Source organism: Oxyura jamaicensis, chromosome 10, assembly GCF_011077185.1.
Source record: "Oxyura jamaicensis isolate SHBP4307 breed ruddy duck chromosome 10, BPBGC_Ojam_1.0, whole genome shotgun sequence".
Classification (NCBI taxonomy): Eukaryota; Metazoa; Chordata; class Aves; order Anseriformes; family Anatidae; genus Oxyura; species Oxyura jamaicensis.
The window spans coordinates 20,161,101-20,179,732 of record NC_048902.1 but is presented as its reverse complement, the minus strand read 5'-3'; the positions used below and the strand labels follow the sequence as shown (position 1 = coordinate 20,179,732).

The 18,632-nt window shown below is 44.2% G+C and overlaps 1 protein-coding gene across 5 annotated transcripts in view; it reads right to left on the bottom strand.

Annotated features, from left to right (window-relative positions):
* MAP2K5 (mitogen-activated protein kinase kinase 5) overlaps nt 1-11,163 on the bottom strand; it is a 126,864-nt gene extending 115,701 nt beyond the window's left edge. For 2 of the 5 annotated variants that reach the window (XM_035335668.1, XM_035335670.1), the window contains exons 1-3: nt 10,878-11,162; nt 4,747-4,795; nt 569-636 (exon numbers count right to left, since the gene is read on the bottom strand). In XM_035335668.1, coding sequence (XP_035191559.1) covers nt 569-636; nt 4,747-4,795; nt 10,878-11,012 — 252 coding nt within the window. In that variant the 5' untranslated portion in view covers nt 11,013-11,162. Of the gene's footprint in view, nt 1-568; nt 637-4,746; nt 4,796-10,877 lie in introns of all 5 variants that reach the window. The other 3 variants (XR_004753526.1, XM_035335671.1, XM_035335669.1) reach the window with 3 other exon arrangements.
* Nucleotides 11,164-18,632: the final 7,469 nt, after the last annotated feature.

Here is an 18,632-nt window from a genome sequence, read left to right as displayed (position 1 = left end):
ACTGCATACTTCATTTCTGTAGACTGCTTTTATATTTATAGGTATCTAGACACAGATTGTACACAGATATATGTGTATTAGGACACAGACATACACGCATATCTCATACTAAAAAACAGAAAATACGTCTTTAAATCCTCTATGAATATTGAGCCTGCAGCTACAATGAAACTCTTCTGTTAGGAGGGGTGAAACAGTCTCCAGATGAAAGTAGATTTTGAAAAATTTTTAGAGCCCAGGGGTTCATTTTTAATGAGCCGTTACTTTAAGTACTGCATAAAAAATACAAGAAATTGATAGTCCATTTAGCCTGCACTATACCTAATGCAAAAGTCATTAAGATGCATTATTCTTAATGTTTATGATATGATCAGTAAGTGTACAAGTCTTTTTTTTAAAAAGTCAAGCATGACCATATATCTGGTGTGATTCAGTTTTTAAACACCTACGCTTAATACAGGAACATTACACTGAGCGCCGCAGCTTACATTAATGCTTGACACAGGCAAAAATACATGAACAGAAAGCAGTAACGATGGAAAACACCAGCAAGTTATACTGTACCTACATAGGATAGCATGGCTTTCATTTCTTCGTCACTTCTGACAGTAATCCGATCACCGTCCTCATCTTCATCTACCAAAGAAACGGGTTACAGTCATCAACAACGAAATAAGGATATTTACAAATTGAATACCTAAGTTTTTTAACCTGGGCATTTACAAGTAAATGAAAATAATAAGAATGTATAAACCAACGACACGGGTAACCAATGAAAATAGTAAGAATTTATAAGCCAACACAGGTAACCAGGTACTCTGAAATAATAACGTATAATGACTCCAAGTGTAAATTAACAAAGACAACAATTACACCCCAAAAGCAGGCATGAGTGAAGTGCTCAAAACTTTGCACAAGGAAAGGTGCTGTGGAGATGGGGCCAGAGCACAGGGCAAGGTTTGGAAACGCTCCAACACAGTGTTCAGAGTCACTAACACCAACATCTAGAGGAGGAATAGACCTCAACAGGAATAGAAGACAAACAACAGGATTCAGCAGGTGGAGATGTACCAGGGGCTGAATCCCCCCACCAGCACCAGCAGGTGCAACCCTGCACTCCAGCGTTCCTTTGCCCAGGTGGGAGCAGCGTCTGGCCCCGTCCTCTTCTCTCCCAGCCCTGAAAAAAATACTCGTACATGCTCCCTGTCCAGAGAGGTGCATGAGTTATCAGACCGACCGCATGCACCCCTCTTCTCCTGCTCCACCACAAAATGGTAATTTCTTCTTATTCCTCCGGCCTTGGAGGAGAAGGGAGGGGTTAATGACCTGTCTCCAGTTTTTGTTTGCTGCAATCTAAAAACTTCCTCAGATACTTATAAGAAGAGAAGCACTCTGCCTGAGCCAATGTGCACCAGGAAACCAAGGAGCAGGATCCACACCAGATTTCAAACATGTGTAAAGTACCAAAAGGTGAGGATATGGAGTGAACTCATTCATACGGCTTCGGGACTGGAGCAGATTTGCTCCTGACCACCTCAGGATGTGAGCAGGGGCTGGTGAAGTCTCTCTGTCCTCGTCCCTGCAGCCAGGCTCTTTGCATGATAGAAGAAGAGCAACGCAGAAGAGAAGAAACATCAAGAGAAGAATACAAGGGGAAAAAAGGAACAAAAAATCCCCTTAGAACTGCACTTCAAAGCTGTCCCCGAAAAGAGCTGTGGGCCACTGGAAGCACGAAGGCTGGAAGAGGAACCAGCTAGCACGGCTGTGTCCTACCAGAGCCTTACCTCCTGGAAGTTTAACTGATCAATTCCCAGCCTGCTGAAACTACTTGCTGGGGTTACCAGCCCGCAGCGAGTCACGAATGATGAAAGGATTAAGGAGAGTTAGCGAGTTGAAAATGAATGCTTCCTCGCCTGGAAACGTTGCCGGCAGAAAGGAGGAGTTGCAGAGCTGCTCTCTGGCGAAAACCCAAGTCACAGCCGCGCTGTGGCAGCAGAACAAGGCGGAAGGAGCTGCCCTAGGAGGAGTGCGCGCAACGAAAGCCATGCATCAGTGCGAAGGGATCGGAGTGAAAAGCAGAAGAGGAAAAACATATGACAGAGAGAGACAAATAGGCAGAGATAAAAGCCATTAGGCAGGCTTGATTTGAGGGAACAGACTGTGCTGGGACCACCAAAAAAATAAAAAAAAATAAAAGAGAGAAAAAGAGAACTGGAAAACTTCTAGAGCCAAAACTTGGAAAACATTTCTAAATCACACATTTGTTTCAAATGATAAGAAATTAACTGCAGAGTTCTCTGAAGTCTAAAATCCCTGACAGTGGTGCAAAGAGAACAAACTAAATTTTAAAATGCGTTGATGAAAAAAAAACCTGTAACCTGGCATTAAGAAAGCCAAAGAGAAAAAAAAACAGAATATATATATATATTTCTCTTTTCTGCGCAGGGATCCTTTGCCATCCTACCATGCCATTTAAGCGGGCACAGCCCAAAAACTAGCCAGATATAATGCATGGGTTCAGAAAGATTTCCAGGCTTCTCTACTTGCCTAGAGCACAGCAATACGATTTTCCAGCACATTAGGGAAGCAAAAGTAGAACCAAAAAATCCTACGTACTGGCTGGATTTTGCTAATGTCACTTAAAATGGAGGAAGAAATCCTAGCAAGATACCAAATAGAGTGCAGCAGATGGTAAACAAATATTATGAAGCAATCTTCACAAAATCTGCAGTGTGTCACAAATATACAAAATGGCAGAGTTTGGATAGAAGGATCATAACCGGCCATATGTTGTTAGAGATTTTATTTGTAGCAATGTGCGATACGATGGTGAAATCCACATAAGGGTCCAATAGCAGGAGGAGTGCAGCCCCAGGTAGAAGCCGCAATGGATGATGCACTGTAGATAACAATAACCGAACAAACAGGAGAGGAGACTACACTAGATGGCAATTAGCCACATCCGAAGAAGCAATGAAGCAGGTGAGAAGGAAGCTTAAGCTGGAAAAATCCAGGCGTTTGCTATGGATAAAGGAACCAGAAAAATCAGGCATCAATATACATAACATATTTTAGATGCCAGTTAAATGGCAGGGGAAATGGTTTTGTGCAGATGTAAATGACAGACTAGAGACATGAACTGAAAGCACAGAAGCAGATGTTAGAAGACACAATGAAATAAGTATTTCCAGGAAAGTTCTACACATGGTACCATTAATATGGGCTACTGCCCTGATTGCAGGGACTGCTACTGGTGCATGAAGTTCAAACAAAGCTAATGGGTGACGTGGGAGGTATGTCTAACAACAGCAACAACAAAAAAATTAACAAATCATAAAAAAAGGCAAGGTCTGGAGCCTGGTTTCGCCCAGGTCTCTGTAGAAAGTCTTGTTTTAAAAAGCGGGGCAGGGGAAATGTCCAGGCTGGAGAGGAATAACATTTACAGTGCCCGTTCTTAGGGTTCTGGCATTCTAGAAGAGCAAAACACAAGTGTGAAAAGAAAAATGGAAAGCACTAGGTAGTACTTGAAGGCTCACAAACCAATATTTCCTTTGATTATTTGCACTCAGAATTGTCTGTAAGGCTCTAAAGAAGGGAAATGCTAATAAGAGTGCAAGGCCCTTTGCCATCCTGTCTTCTCTCGCACCTTCAGCAGCACTAACTGGCTCGTGCAGTGCTTCTAATCCCCTCCAGCTCCTCGTTATTTCATCTCCATCAAAGGAAAACACGGAGATACGCAGAAAAAAAATATTGAAGGGGAACAGCAGGAGTCCTCTCCACTTGGAAGAAACCTCTTAGCACGGTATCTTATCCCCTAATACACGGTTTGACTCCCCTTTGCACCTTACTGCTCTTCACATAGGACGAACCCCAAGGGAATCCCTTCAAAAGATACAAACAGAGTTCGGGGAACAGCGCTGGAATAGTCAGCAGGTCCATCAGCAGAGGTCTAAACCCACACTAACACAGCCACTGAGAGCTTTCCTAACGCAGCAAAAGCACGACACTACCACAAGGTGTGAGTGCTCGCAGGGCCAGCCCCAGCCTACAGCTTGCTCAGATCCCATACACAAGCTGGGCTCCCCAGCCGGACCCAGGTGCCCAAGACTAGCCGGGCATTGTCCTGCAGCTCCTCCACCTCCTCCAGGAGCTGAGGCTGAGCATCTGTCCACACCTCCTCCTGCACAGGAGGAAGGCAACAGGGTGATGGTGTATTTAGATGGTGCCCAGCGGAAGGAGAAAAAGAAAAGTGACAACCCAGGAGCCTTTCTGGCAACCACCAGACAACTGTTCTGGCAAAGGGAAGCATTAACTTCTTCCACGGAGCACTGCAAACCCGGGAGGCTTTGGGACACCTTGGCCATGCTGCCATATGTGGGACAAAATCCTTATGTTGTGTGCCGCGGTTCTGTAAAAGCCAACACTCTTTTGATTTCTTCCAGCAGAGAATTAAAATTTTAAACTCAGACCTGCAGGTACTTTATACTTTTCATTTAATTCAAGCAATATAATTGCAGTGACGAGTAAGAGCACGGTAAGGTCACGCTGGTAATTAAAGCTATATTGTAGAAATATGCTCGCTGAAGTTGTGATTAAATAATAAAATATTACTTAGTCGAGTATCATCATTAAACTTGCATTAATGCATAAATATTTAACCGTAACTTAATGAACGTAAACATTATTTCTGTAAAAAATGACAACCTTATAACATCACAAAAGAGAGTTTATACAAGCCACACTTACACTCAAACGCTGTTGTCGTTGCATCCGGCAAAACTTGACCGATGACATCCTGAAATGTAAAGAAGAATTAGCTATACGTCAAAGGTGGGATGCCCAAGATGATGTAGAGTAATTCATCCGAATTGGTCCCCGGCTGCAGGCAGAAGACAAAGTCCTGCTCCTCACCACTGCCCCCCAAATCCCCAACTTTTTAGCATACAGCACAAATCAATACGGATCACCACGCTCTTCTCTTTCCTTTGCACATCACCTCCAGGAATAGCTTCTCCTTTTTAAACTGCTCAATCATAATTGCAAACAAGTCGGTGCTGTCTGTTGCTGCGGTTTAAAGGATCGATTTTGTCCGTGGGTTACGGAACAGCGTCCATCTAACTCACGGAGCTAAGTCATAAAAAAGCAGAGGTTTATGAATGTTTTTTTTTTTAAGTGAGAAAGGAGGTTTTGTGCCTCAGTCCTTCTGCTCACATCACCCCGATTCCTGGATTTCGGTCCTCCCCAGCACTGCGAGGCAGCCTCGCTGCACGCCTCCAGCCCGTCCTGCCCATGGCTCGCCAACAGCGGGGTAACAACCACAGCTCCGTGCGGCTTCAGGGCCGCCCACGTGAACTGGAACAGTCGCTGCAGACCGAAGGGATTTTTGCTGCTTTCACTCCACAACTGCCCAGGAAAGAGGCAGGACCCAGCAGCCGTGCCGAGCTGCCTGCTGCTGCCTTGCAGGGCTGTGCTCCCAGGAGCACACGGACCAGGAGGTCTGCAGGGCCTCTTGCCACTTTTAACCAGAATTTAAACTTCTTCAGTGCTTGGCGGATGGATTCGAATACGTTGGCAGCTCTGGAGGGATTAAGGTTAAAAGACCTGAAGCAGTTAATGGGGCTAAAGCCCCAGCCTCGGCGTTACCCCGGGGAAGATGCAAACTGCACGCTGAACCCTACAGCAAAAATGCTGCTTTGGGTCAAATACAAGCCTTTCCTGTACTACTAAACCAACATTAGCAGAGTTTGGAGCGTGTTTTTTTTTTAAAGCCTTTACACACGGCACTCACTGAAAATCCAGTGAGATGCTGTGCTCAGATTTAAGGCATCCCGGCCTCCCGGCGTATGTGCTGTTGTCAGCCTCGGCGAGGCTGCAATATGTCATGTCGGGGCACGGCAGAAATGCACAGCATGGTTTTCTCCTTCCTGCTGCCTGATTTCTCATGTCAGGCAGTCTCTCCGCTGACAGCGTCACAAAGTGATTAGAAATTAATGAACAAAAATATTTATTGTCGTACGTACACTGTGAGCATCTCGGGGTGCTAAGCACTCCCCCGTATCAAAGCTTTAGGAGTCATTGTCCTGACACTTCTGTTTTCTCTATTTTTTCATCTGAAAACAGGAAATTAAACATTCTGTGCAACGTTAAAGAGACACAATTAATATAATGAGAAGGCAGCAAAAGCGACAAAGATTTCCACAGGGCTAACTGAAGCAAATAATATTCCTAAAAACTTTCCCGTTTTCCCATTTTAGATGTTAAAATAAATGAGCAGTAATTTAAACTATTAATTGCATACAAGAAGACAAAAGACGTGCAGTACAGCTTACCCAGTGATATACACTGTAAACCTACGCAACCATAAAAAGATCCCAAACACTGCCATATTAATCAAAATTCTTCCATTGAAATAGTTCTGCATGGTTGGACAACTCCGTGGATGCTCTGTCAAAAGCCAGACACGCTGTACCCGCGGTCCCTAACAAGAAATTAAAGTCCTGCCTAACCAGAAGACTGTGCAGTTAGCTAATTATTTCTAAATCTGTTTAGTTAAATGTTGAAAATTCCTCGGCAAACACGCTTTAATTGCATTAGGTTTAAGCTACTTGTAAAACATTCATGCGCGGGCACACAGACGCTTCCATTACACGGATTTAAAAGTTGGTATCAGAAAATAAACCCGATTTTGGGATGTTTACAAAGTGTAGTTGAGAGGAGTGTAAATATGCCACAGCAAGAGACGCTTCTGGAGGCCCCAGGCGTCTGCTAGGAGAGCCCCAAGGCTCCCAAAGCTGCACCAACCCCGGTAGCTGTGATTGGAAATGCCTCTGTAATATATTTTTTTGTTCAAAACATTTTTTTCTACGCATTGGGACTTCTTTAAAAAGGTGTAGCAACCAAGTACATCAATTTAAGAGCTGTTCGCCATAATTCTGCCTTACACTACGTAGTTAAAAAGACGACCCTACCAACCAGCACAAAAACTTTGCTCTGGCTGACTTTCGGTACCTCTGACAAACCACGGCACTGACGAAAAGGCAGCCTCGCAGGGGGTGGGAGGGAGGGAAATGACACCTCCACCCTGTTCCTACCGCAGGATTTTCATCAGCTGCAGAAGCCTTCCAGGCTCAGCCCTCCAGCAGACCTCACGGTGACCCGAGCTTAAAGGATTACTCGAAATTTCAACAGATTGCATGCGGTGGTTTTCTACCACCACAACAGAGATCCCGAGGAATAAAATATTGTGACTTGTAAACAGTTTCTCAAGTGGGCTCACGTGTGATAGCTTCTGACAGACTGAAACGCCTCCAACAACAAAGAGAAAGGCAGCCAAAAAGGAATTCTGTCAAATCCGCTCTCTAGAATAGCCGTGGAGCACTTATCTTGGGTGAGAGAGCAGAAAATGTGAAAGCACTGCTTTTAATAACAGTGTAAATATTGAAGCCGGGGGCCCCGTTCCCTTATCAGTTGAAATTGGTCTTGTCTCAGTATGACATCACCAAGTTATCCTGAATTAACACCGAGTGCTTAAATGCTCCAGCGACAGCTCGGGCAAATGAGTCCCGACAGCCTGATGAAAAAACCAAGCTCATTGGAATTCATTTAGCGGCGCCTTTAAAATAAATCTGTTTACTGGTAACTTACAGGTCTGCAGAGCTGATGTAGGCAGGACATATTTGAAGTGACATTATGAAGAACAGCTCTTAGCACCCACTTCAGGAAAGTAATCAGGCAAACGCCCGACCCAAACACACCAGCAGCGCCGCTCCCAGGGCTGCGCAGCCCTGCTACCTGCCGCACGGCCCGGCGACCCGTAAAGGCTCCTTCCTCCAAGGGGCAGAATTAGAGCTGCTGAAAACTTTTTTTTTGTGTTTTGTTTTAAAAAAGTGTCAGTTAGAGCGTAAGGCGCTGCACTGGGCATCAGACTCTCGGGCTCCAGCCCTACAGCTACCAAGAGGTTATCCCAGGTCATCCCATGGCTACGGACAGCGTACTTGGTGACAACACCACGCTGAAAAACAAATATAAATATGAAGGGTAATGCTGCAAGGCTACACTAATTTGTAATCACAAGGCTGTTCGTACTTCTAAGATGCTAAATTAACAGAAATTATATATATATATTTTTAAAAAGTGTGTTCTCAGAGGTAATTCTATTGGATTTTCTCAGTACAAAACAAAATGTGGACTTGCCTTTAAAGAAGGAAGAACAACCTTCCTAAACAGCTTCCCCGAGCCCCCAGATGAAGATCTGGGGGAAAACACGTGGTTTTCAGATCTGCTATCAGGTGCTCTCACTTCCCAGTGAGCCATTTGGACTACAGGGGCACGGAGCATGTGGCTGGGTGGTATCGTGCCCGCTGCGCCCCGCACAGCACCGCACACAGAGCGAGCAGTGGGCTCAGTGCTCCGCAGGCAAACCATGAGCTGGGAGAAAAAGGGTTCCTGGAGCTCCTGTGCCTGCTGCTTGGAGACAGCCGGGCGGTAAGGGAAACGGTGGGGTTTGACCAGATTATCACCGTTCAGTAATTTACCTTACTAGGGAATGTCTTGATTCTCTGTGCTATCTTTAATTGGTACTTGAATACATAAGCCCTCTGTAATTGCCTACAAGGTGAGTGGAAATCACAGTGAAGGCAGAAGGACAGCAAAAGAATCTGGGCCTGCCCCAGTCCTGCCCTCTCCAGCCACAGGTGGTGCCAGATCTACCACGCTTCAGCACGCCAAGCCTTATTTCATTTAATTTCTGAAGGGACCACATAAATTAAGTACACACGCATACTGTGAGGGCAGCTCCTCAAACACAATCACTTAAACAAACGAGGGCCTTGAGACAATTCAGACCTTACTGCACTTCTTCCTCCCTCTCTTAACATCTCAGTGCTCACAAGCGTGTTTTGGACACGCAGGTGGCAGTCACCAAACGGTACGACCACGCGGCTGCGCTCCCAGCTGCATGCTACCATGGCTGAGGTGGCATCACGGTGTTACTTGTTGTACATAGCCCAGCACTGCTGGAGAGGGTGGAGGTATTGTGGATATAGCTTTGAAAACTGAAAGTCATCATCACCGACACAGACATGACCTGATGCAGAAATCCGTTCACTCTCCCTCGACAAACAGCTGGGACGTTTTAACCCAGAACTCACCCTGTTCCACCAGTGAGTGGGGATATGAAATAAAACTGATAGCTGGCTACACATAACTGAGATAAGCATCAAAATCCACGTGGAAGGGGAAGAATCAGAAGTCTCCAGTTTCTCCGCATGACTTCAACAGCAATGCAGAATAAGACCAGCATTGTATCAGCCAAGCCAAGCCTGCAGTTCTTGGCTTTTGAGTGTGGATGATTTGTGTAACTAACCCTGAGCTTCCTGAGTGCAGGAACTGCCCATCTAGCAGCCTGGAGAATGCTCTGTGTGACCCCCGTTAGATCACAGTCCCTCCGCTTTGACTTGTACATATTCTATGTCAGATCCCCTACGTAACCGTCTCCGGAAGTATTTGCAGTAGAGTTCCCACTAACCAGAGATGTGCCAAGCTGAAGACTGGCCTGACACATCCTCCCTGATTCACTTCTTTCACACTTAGTGTGGCCACGGCTCTCGGGAAGCATCACTTCCACGTGACTGGAGATTACTGCAGGTGCTGATGACTTCGGGTGCCCCTTCAAGTCCTTGTGGTCCATCGATCACAACTCTTAGAGCCATGGCCTCAGACACCAAGGGCTTCAGATGCCAGGCTCCCTGAGCGTGCTGGAGGTAGGAACTCAAATTCCTCAAAGGACAAGGTTGTGGGTACCTCACCAGACCCAAGTTCAGTCCTTCACCCTGATCCAACTTAAAAGATAGGGGGGTAAAGCCGATTGAAGCTCCTTGAGCAATTGCGCTATTGTACTTCTGCTTCTTTGAGATCTGGCTCCAAAACGCATGCTCTTAGTGTCGTGTCACAACTGAACACAGTTTCATTTTAACTTCAGGTCACAAAGTCATGCACTGGCCACAACCAACCGCTGCCTGACGGCGCAGCCATAAGCACTAGGACAGCAGCTGCAGAGCCTCACACGTACGATGGGGCCTGACCACCGCGCTACTGCTGTGCTGCCTCAACACCTCTCCAGCTTCAGACTAGGATCCCCAGACCTCACCGCTACCCCGAACCAAGTAAACCATAAGCTGATTCCTTTTGCATTGGCAGTTCAAGCTTAAATAGCTCTCTTTTTCAGGCCCGCTTGCTAAACAGACTACACAGCTCACCTATCTCCACACAGGCACAGGTATCTCCAGCTGCTTTTGTGCTGAAGCAACAGGGCTGCACACTGAAAAGCAAAACGCTTTTCCAAAGCCATGCCCACACCTGCAACAGGTGCAAAGGGATTACCTGGGCGGGGATGGAGGAGCTTCTGCAACTCCACGAGGCACACGGGAGCCCTCAGAAGGCTCTGGGGCAGCTCAGGGCCAAGAGATGCAACAAACCCACAGCACCGCCACGTCCAGCTTCAGCCCACGTGCGGGGCGTGCAGCTCCCACACCCGAGCCGAGGCCACGCTGATTTCCACATGACAACTTTCCCAGCCGCTCCCAAGCAACACCTCACGACCCCCCCATGCCGTGCTATCAGTGCTGTGCATCCAAACCCTTGGAGGAACAACGCCTTGGGACACGACTGGGGCCTTTCCCTGCGCACTGCTCTGCAGCACGGGCTCTTGGCTGCGAGCCCCTCTTCGGGGCAGCACCACCTCCCGTAAAACCCACCGCCGTGCGACCCTTCCCAGGGCCAGGGGGTTATTTCCCCGTTAGAGCCCCCCACCACAGAACCCCCCCCGAGCCGCTGTGCTCCGGGGGCCGCCGCCGCGTCCCCCCCTTGGCCGCGCTCACCAGCACGTCCCTGAAGAGCAGCTGAGGCGCCGAGTGGACGGTCCAGTCCACGGCCCCGCCGTCGGGGATCTTGATGCGGATGACCAGCACCTGGCTCTCCATGGCGCTGGAGGGGCCGCAGAGCAGCCAGAGCATCCCCGCCCCGCCGGGGCTCACATGCTGCGGCGGGCCGGCGGCGGGGGGCTGCCCGCCGGGCCGGGGCCGGGGCCGGGGCTAGGGCCGGGCCGCCTCCGCCCCTCCCCGCCCGCAGGAAGGACTCGCGGCCGCCCCGCTGCCCCGGAACCAAAACGGAGACGCCGGGAGGAGAGAATGGGGGCGGAATAATAATAATTAAAAAAAAAAAAAAAAATAGAAGAGGAGGAGGAGGAAGGAGCGGAGGCGGCGCCATGTTGCGGGAGGAGGAGGGCGCGGAGGCGGCGCCATGTTGCGGGAGGAGGCTGGCGGCACTGCGCCGGGGGGCCTGGGGTCGTGTTCGCCTTCGGTTTCAACGGGAAAACTGCTGCTGAGACAGCACGTCAAACAGATTAGTGCTCCTGCCTTAATTAAGAAGCGTGGGAAACGTCCAGTGGTGCTGGTCTGCAGAATGTAAAGTAATGGAGGCTCCTCAAGTGGCAGATCTTCCACAGGAACTCATGAGGCTTTTGCCTTTGGATTACTTAGACTGAGATTCCTCCCCGCGGTACATAAATTTCCAAACACAGACACCTCAAGCCATTTCTCACAGGCCTGTTCCCGCTTTGGGGCCAGGTCCATGCCCCAGAACATGACAGACCCCAGGGCCAAGGAGTAAATGGGGCACTGCAACAAGGCCCGCTCCGGCTGCACTCATCCCTCCTATTTCTCTTTCTCTAAATTACAGAATGGGAGTTCTGCTAAATATCTCATACCAATCACCAGATAAAAGTCATTCATCCAAGATTTTCTTCATGGCTCTTCAGAAGACTGTCCATTTCAAAACAGCCCACTCCAAAGCACAGCCCCAGGGAGGCAAGTCCTTGATAAATGTTTAAGCCCAGCTTCCTCAGCAGCAGCAAGAATGCAGGTTTTTGAGCATGACAAGTATGTAATACGGACAACAGTCTCTCTGCAACCACCAAAAGCCTTGATAAGCTATGGTCAGCTGCTTAATAAATTTAAAATAAATAAATAAAACACGCAGCTTCTTTTTTGACAGAAGTTAGTGAGAAGGCTCTCTGCTTGGCACTGTGCAGCAGCACAACACTTTGCTGCTCAGTTCAGGGCATTAATCTCACTTGTAGGCTATGGACCTGTGCATTTATCACAATCTCTCACATTATCATATATGACAAACTGGACTGTTTGACTTACATTATCAATTTTGAGGGGGAAAAATTGAGTGTGCGTTTGGTTTAATTCTGAACCATCTTCAAGCTTCCTCACATCAGAATTCTACACTGTTTGAGCTTTAATGGGAAAAAAACACACAGTCTTTCAATGGCCATTAGCAGAGATAAATTCCATCTCTCTTCAATAACTTTATAATTTAGTTCCTACACTATAAATTAATAGAGCCCCAGCTCCTAAATATCTATGGAATTGGCGCTGCCCACGTGGACTTCCTTCTGTTCAAATGAGCCTTTTACCTGTGGTCCCTGTATACCTTTCAATCAGATTCATTTCAATTGGATTCATTTTCTATTAAATTTTAAAGAATGGGATACAAAATCATAGAATTTCTATTGAACTGTGATTTTTCTAAAATGTCTTTTTCATTTACAAGACTATGGGGAAAACCAACCCAATTTGCCAAATTTGCATAAATATTATGTAGCTTTTCCAGGGCTAATCATAACCTTAATCCCCCATTCTGATTTGTGTTGATGCAGATGTAATCAAACTTCAAGTTTTTTTTATATCTTATGAAGTAAAGTGCATCAAGTATGTGTTTCTGGATACAGGTTTGGTTTTGCCACCTATTTCTTTAGAACCCATCTTTCATAAGAAATTTCCATTCTACCTGCACCATAATGAAGTTAATCACCCTCCAGATTTTCTGGTATAATCACATAAATCTCTATTTTTCCTCAATGTTGGGGAAAAAATGGGTAGCAAAACACAGGTCTTTTTAATGTCTCATAAAATATTCTTAAAGTGCAGTAATTGTCCAAAGAATCTCCTCTTTAAAAGTTTCTGACACAAGAAGTTCAAGAATTCCAAAGGAATAAAATAATGAAGCAGTCCAGTTTTCTCCACTAAATCCAGCGGACATGCTGTCAGCAAGAAATATGCATGAATTTCCTATTTATAATTATGTATTGGAAGTTAATTTCTATCTAAAATGACATAACATTGAAATTCTGCAAGGGAACAATATACCAGTTCTTTAATTACAGGAGGATCACAAAGCCCTTGACTTCTATAAATTCTATTTTTATTTGTGCAGGAGAAACATCCTTCTTCAGTGCCACAGACTTGCTGTGTGCTACAAGTGCAGGAACAATTGTCTCAGAGCAGTCTGCTGCTGCTCTCTGCTGCTTTCCATTGCTGTTGGAAAGGATAGAGGAGATCTGGAGATGGCCACGTAAAGGAAATAAATTTTTGTTTTCAAGGAAAAGCAAAATGCTGACACAGAAGAATACTAAAATTACCATTTTTGCCGTGCTGCAGAATCTCAGAGGAGTATCAGTAAGTGGTATGGAAATAACGCTGGACCCCACTGATTCCCTGTAACATGGCTATCACGGCAATTTGCAAGGCCCTCAAAAAGTAAGGAAATAAGTTATTACTTGTTTCCCTCTCTAATTCCCACTGCAAAGGAAGCTATCTAACACACTCATTTTCCATCTTTTCACTACCACGGGCAAACTTTCACTACCACAGATGAAATTTCTAGTCCTGCTAGCAAAACTTGGTAGAAAGAAGGGGAAGGAAAGACAGAGCTGACGCTCCTGCCCCTGTTCATGACCATTCCTGCTCAAGCACCTGTGTCTAGCAGGTTTCCTCTCCCCATTTTCCTTGCCATCAGTGGAGGGATGCGTGAGCTGAATCTTCAGAGTGAATCAGGCCAGTGCAGATGAATAATGCAGTGCTCAAAGCTCACGCAGTCTTCTCTACACAGCACTTCTTTACCTACATGCTATTTTTACACTAACCCTTACAGTACACACACTGTAATCTTCAGTGGAAATCAAAGCAGGTAAAGTATGCCAACTGCACCTGGCTGTATGAGGAGCTGAAGTGCATGAGCAACAGCATTAGGACCACAAAATAATTTCCGCTATCCTATGCTCAGATCGTTGGAGATGGAAATGAGGCACACAAAGGAAGCCGAGGATAAGGCAGAGTCAGGACGTCCCACATTTTCGTTATGGCTCCTACTGAGCATCTCTGGGAAACTTTAACCTCAGTACCACCAGAGCTTGCCAGGTTATGATGCAGGAACAACGTGCATCTACCACGTAACACACTAAATGGTTAATTTGTTAGCGACACATGCTAAAAGTTATTCAACATTTTAGCTATTAAAAATGTTTTGGTATACTGCATTAGCACTACTGTACTATAATTACATGTAATTCATATACAGTGTATAAAACAGACTCGCAGGAAGCAGAATCTAAATGCTAGTCCTTGGTTTACCAAATTTATCACCTCTCATTTCTTCCTGTACCATTTCTAACAGCTATTATATATAAGAAATTAGAAGCTCTGCATTTCCTAAAAAAAAAAAAAAAAAAGGCACCTGGTCATTGCTTTAGTAGCATACTTTTTTTTTTTTAAAAAAAAAAAAAAATAGATTAATACGTAACTCTACATAACAGCCTGTGTGGCTGAAGTAACATACCACAGTGAAATTCATTTTTTCCTTCTCACATCTTCAGATTGCCAGCAAGTGCAGAAGTGCAGCAAGGGGAATTCCCTTAGGTTTATGAAAAAAGTAGGTCAAGTGTCCAGTCTTCCTTCTCTCAAAATGCATCTCGTGGGAGAGTATCACCCAAGTGTACCACCTTGATAATACAAGTATAGATCAAGATCCCTTAAAACCTGCTCTGAAAACTTGCTGAAAACCTGCTGCCTTCCTTCCAGGCCTTCTCACTGCTCCTCACAGTCATTTTGCAGGGGCTTAAACTGGCAGAAACTCAGTGCTCAGAGCCTCCGGACACAAATCAGTGACATGGAGAGGCAAAGGGCTGTTTGCGAACCAAAACTCAGGACGTGAATCCATCTTATTTTCAATTCAGTGGGAGCAGAATCCAGCCTTAAATAGAACTATTAAAACTCTTTCTCATCATAAATTCATCTTGAGTTGAAAAAAAACCAAAGCCATAAATCTGATGTTTAAAGCTCTTGCTTGAAATTATGAACATATCTTAAAGAATACAGGCATGTTTCATGCATAATAAAATTAATATTGTTTAAATGCTAGATATGATGCACAATTAGTGAAACACTGCAAACTAGACAAGTTGGAATGAGCAAAAATGGCTGTGTATAGTTAATGATATTACTGTACTTCACCAGACCAGCTTCAGGGTCTGTATAATTGTTTCTGTCAACCTATAAATTCTTGAGTAACAACAAAATTATTGTGATTTTTCTTACTAAATAATTCATACATCACAAAGCATGTGTATAACCAGGCCCATGAATCACTAAGCGTATAACAATTGTATCTAATGGCATTTCTTCTAAGAAGTAGATTTGACTTTGCAATAGTTATAATTTGATTCAAAAATTTCAAGTGTTCTTTAGAAGCGTTCTATTTCAAAATTTGCATTTTAAAATTTGAAGTTTCCTCACTCAGACTTGTTGTCCAAAGGACTGCTTTGAATTGTGTTTTACAGTTTCAGCTCTATTAGGATTATTAATATCATCGCAAGTAATAAATTAGTTCTATAATGAACTAGTACAGGGCTCATAAACTGTGCTTAAAGTGATGCAATTGCTATTAAAATCTAAGCCATACATATTCTACCTTACCAAGCAAATAGCAACCATAATGCATCCAAACTGTCTTAAGTATAACACAAAGTACTCCATCATCTCAAATCTAGTGGCTTCCTCTCTATTTCCTAAATGCTGAATAAATGGATATTTGGGTTTTCTGCAAGACATCCGCCTCATTGCAAATGTTTATAATCTGGATGGGTTCTTGAACGCAGACAAAAATCGTGACCTCTCACAGCGCTGCAGGAAGCTCTCATTATGTGGACTGCTTTTCTTTCTAAGAACGTACTGCAGAGCATTTACTAGAACATTATGATGTATTAGCATAAATAATTAAGGTCAAACGACACTCATCTATGAGTAATAAATATTTTGTGATACATGAGCCTTCTTTATTTCGGCTGCGTTTATTCACTGACTAATTCACAAAGGTCAATAATTTACACTGAGTTTCCCAATCATTAATGCAAATTTTGGTGTCCTACTGCACACGTGCTTTATTTAAAAGACTTAATTGCAAACACACTAACACCATTTTATTATTTTCTAGAAACCAAGAAATCTTTTAACTAAACTTGGAATGTATTAGTGATGATTTATTTTACATTCCCTTTCCCGCACCTCCTAAATTGCCACTTTTTGTTGGCACATTTCAGCTTACGTGGCCCAAGAACGCGAAACATGTCATCCACTTCTGTAACTGTGTGTTTCAGAATAATATCAAGACAACTTACTTTTCTGTAGCGAACATGATTAAGGAGTTACAGCAAAGCCAATTTAATTTAAATGGCTGAAGTAAATAATATATGAAGCAGAATCTCCTTTGTTTCTGGCAAAGTTGGTGTAAATCAGAAGCCTAAGGGCACTCAACTATTAAGAAATACCTACGTTTCTTTCGAGAATAACATACATCAGGGAAATCTACAATTACGGTTTGCAAAGAGATTTAGACAGCCAGGGTGTTTATACTGCTGCTAGCTTCTCAAAGGTGACTATTTAGTCAATTCAAACTTTTGTTCATTTTTCTTGCCTACAAAATGATTCCAATAAATCCTATTCCATTGATTTTAAGTTGCCACAAACAATAAGGCCTGTGACAAAATACAGTAACGCTTTTCTTTTGAGCGCAGGAAGAATGAACTCTGGAGTAACGACAAATATGCAAAAATACAAAAATAAATGAAAAAGATTCCACGCAATCAGAGTTGCAGCATTTCAGCCACAAAGTAAGTTGTGGAGGGATCCAAGTGCTGCGTAACTCAAAGAAAGGTGAGGTGGCTCCAGGCTCCTGGAGGAAAGCACTGTGTAGTGCTCCATGGAAAGGAGGGCGACGCAGAGGAAGGGACACAGCGGCTTATGTTTCAGGCAATGTGAAGTACTAACCCTAAACAACGGGCAACATCCATCTGTACTTCGGTGCAGATGTACCTAAGTCAAATATTCATTACAATGGAAAAACGCTAAGCACTTCAAGTTGAAGTTGTGTCCACTGGAAGGTTATCGGGTGGTACATCTTCTAGCGATAAAAGCAGTGCTATTATTCATTAAAAAATAATATTTAAGTACCATGAGCTGCCTAGAATTTAAGTTGCATTGGTAGTCACAAGATGTTGTTGAAACAACCATGAAAACAGCCACATCTTGACACAGCTTGGAGAAGCAGACAATAGCAGAAAACCGTATTTCTTGGGGTACTATCATTAGCGCTACACAGTCTCTAGTGAAACATTTGTCAAACATACAAAAAGGTATAAAAGTGAAATATAGTAATTAAGACCTGGGCTTTATCGATTGTGTGGCTTAAGTAATTTTTCACTGCAAACATAAGATTTAATAAGTATAAGTAGTTAAAGATCCTGACTTGGCTCTAGTCATTAGCATGTAATTGAACTGGTAAAAAAGATCAGTTAAACCTATGTTGATTACCACCTTATCTTTGAAAGGCAATTAAGGACCTCAATCATTGCAACAAGATTTGATTGTGCAGCCTTTATTGGACATTGATCTTTCAGCAAAGCGCAGTTACATTTTCCATTAATTTACAGTAACACAGTTTAACTTGGATACCTGAGACCACTGACCTAGGTAAGATGTAATGCTAAGCACTCGTTTAGGCTAAGATGCCCCCAGTAGTCATTACTGTTTAAAAAGACTGCTACAAGAAGTAGCTACCTGATCCTCTGGGCTTAGAGTAAGGTTTCATTTATCCCAACTGCTTGTTAAGGGAGGTGAAACAAAGCTCTCTGCCTTTTTATGTCATCTTTCGCTCATTTAAACATCATCCTTGAACACAGTGTAGAGAGATAATTAAAGCACGAGTTACAAGATAAACTGCACTTTGTTTCAAAGGAAAGGGAGCAGATGAAATCCACAAAAAGTTAGAAGGGTCACTTGGTAATTCAATCATCTATACAAAAATTTGTCAACAGAAGTGTGTGCTGCGTACACAACATATGCATAGTGTAACACACAGCAAAAGGAACTTGCTAAGTAAAACAAGTAAACTATTCCGGACCAGAGGAATTAACAAAGCCTGGTTCCCTACAAGTTTGCCTCTTGAAGCCATGGGGTTACAAGACAACCCTGAAGGACCGCACAGGAAAGAGAACGCAGGTAGGTGCTACCCACACAAATCCACCTCTGAACAATTAAACTGCTAGAAGCTCATCCTTAAAGCCCACTTTAGAGACACCCTTTAGGTCAAACACTTGGACTTCCCTGCAACAGAAGAGCCTGTTCTCCTGAAACTGCACCGTCTTGACAGCTCCAAGGCAAGAGCTTGCAGTGATACAGATTACAAAGCCAAAAGAGCAAGGGTTCAGCTGAGCGCTGAGCCACCACAGGACT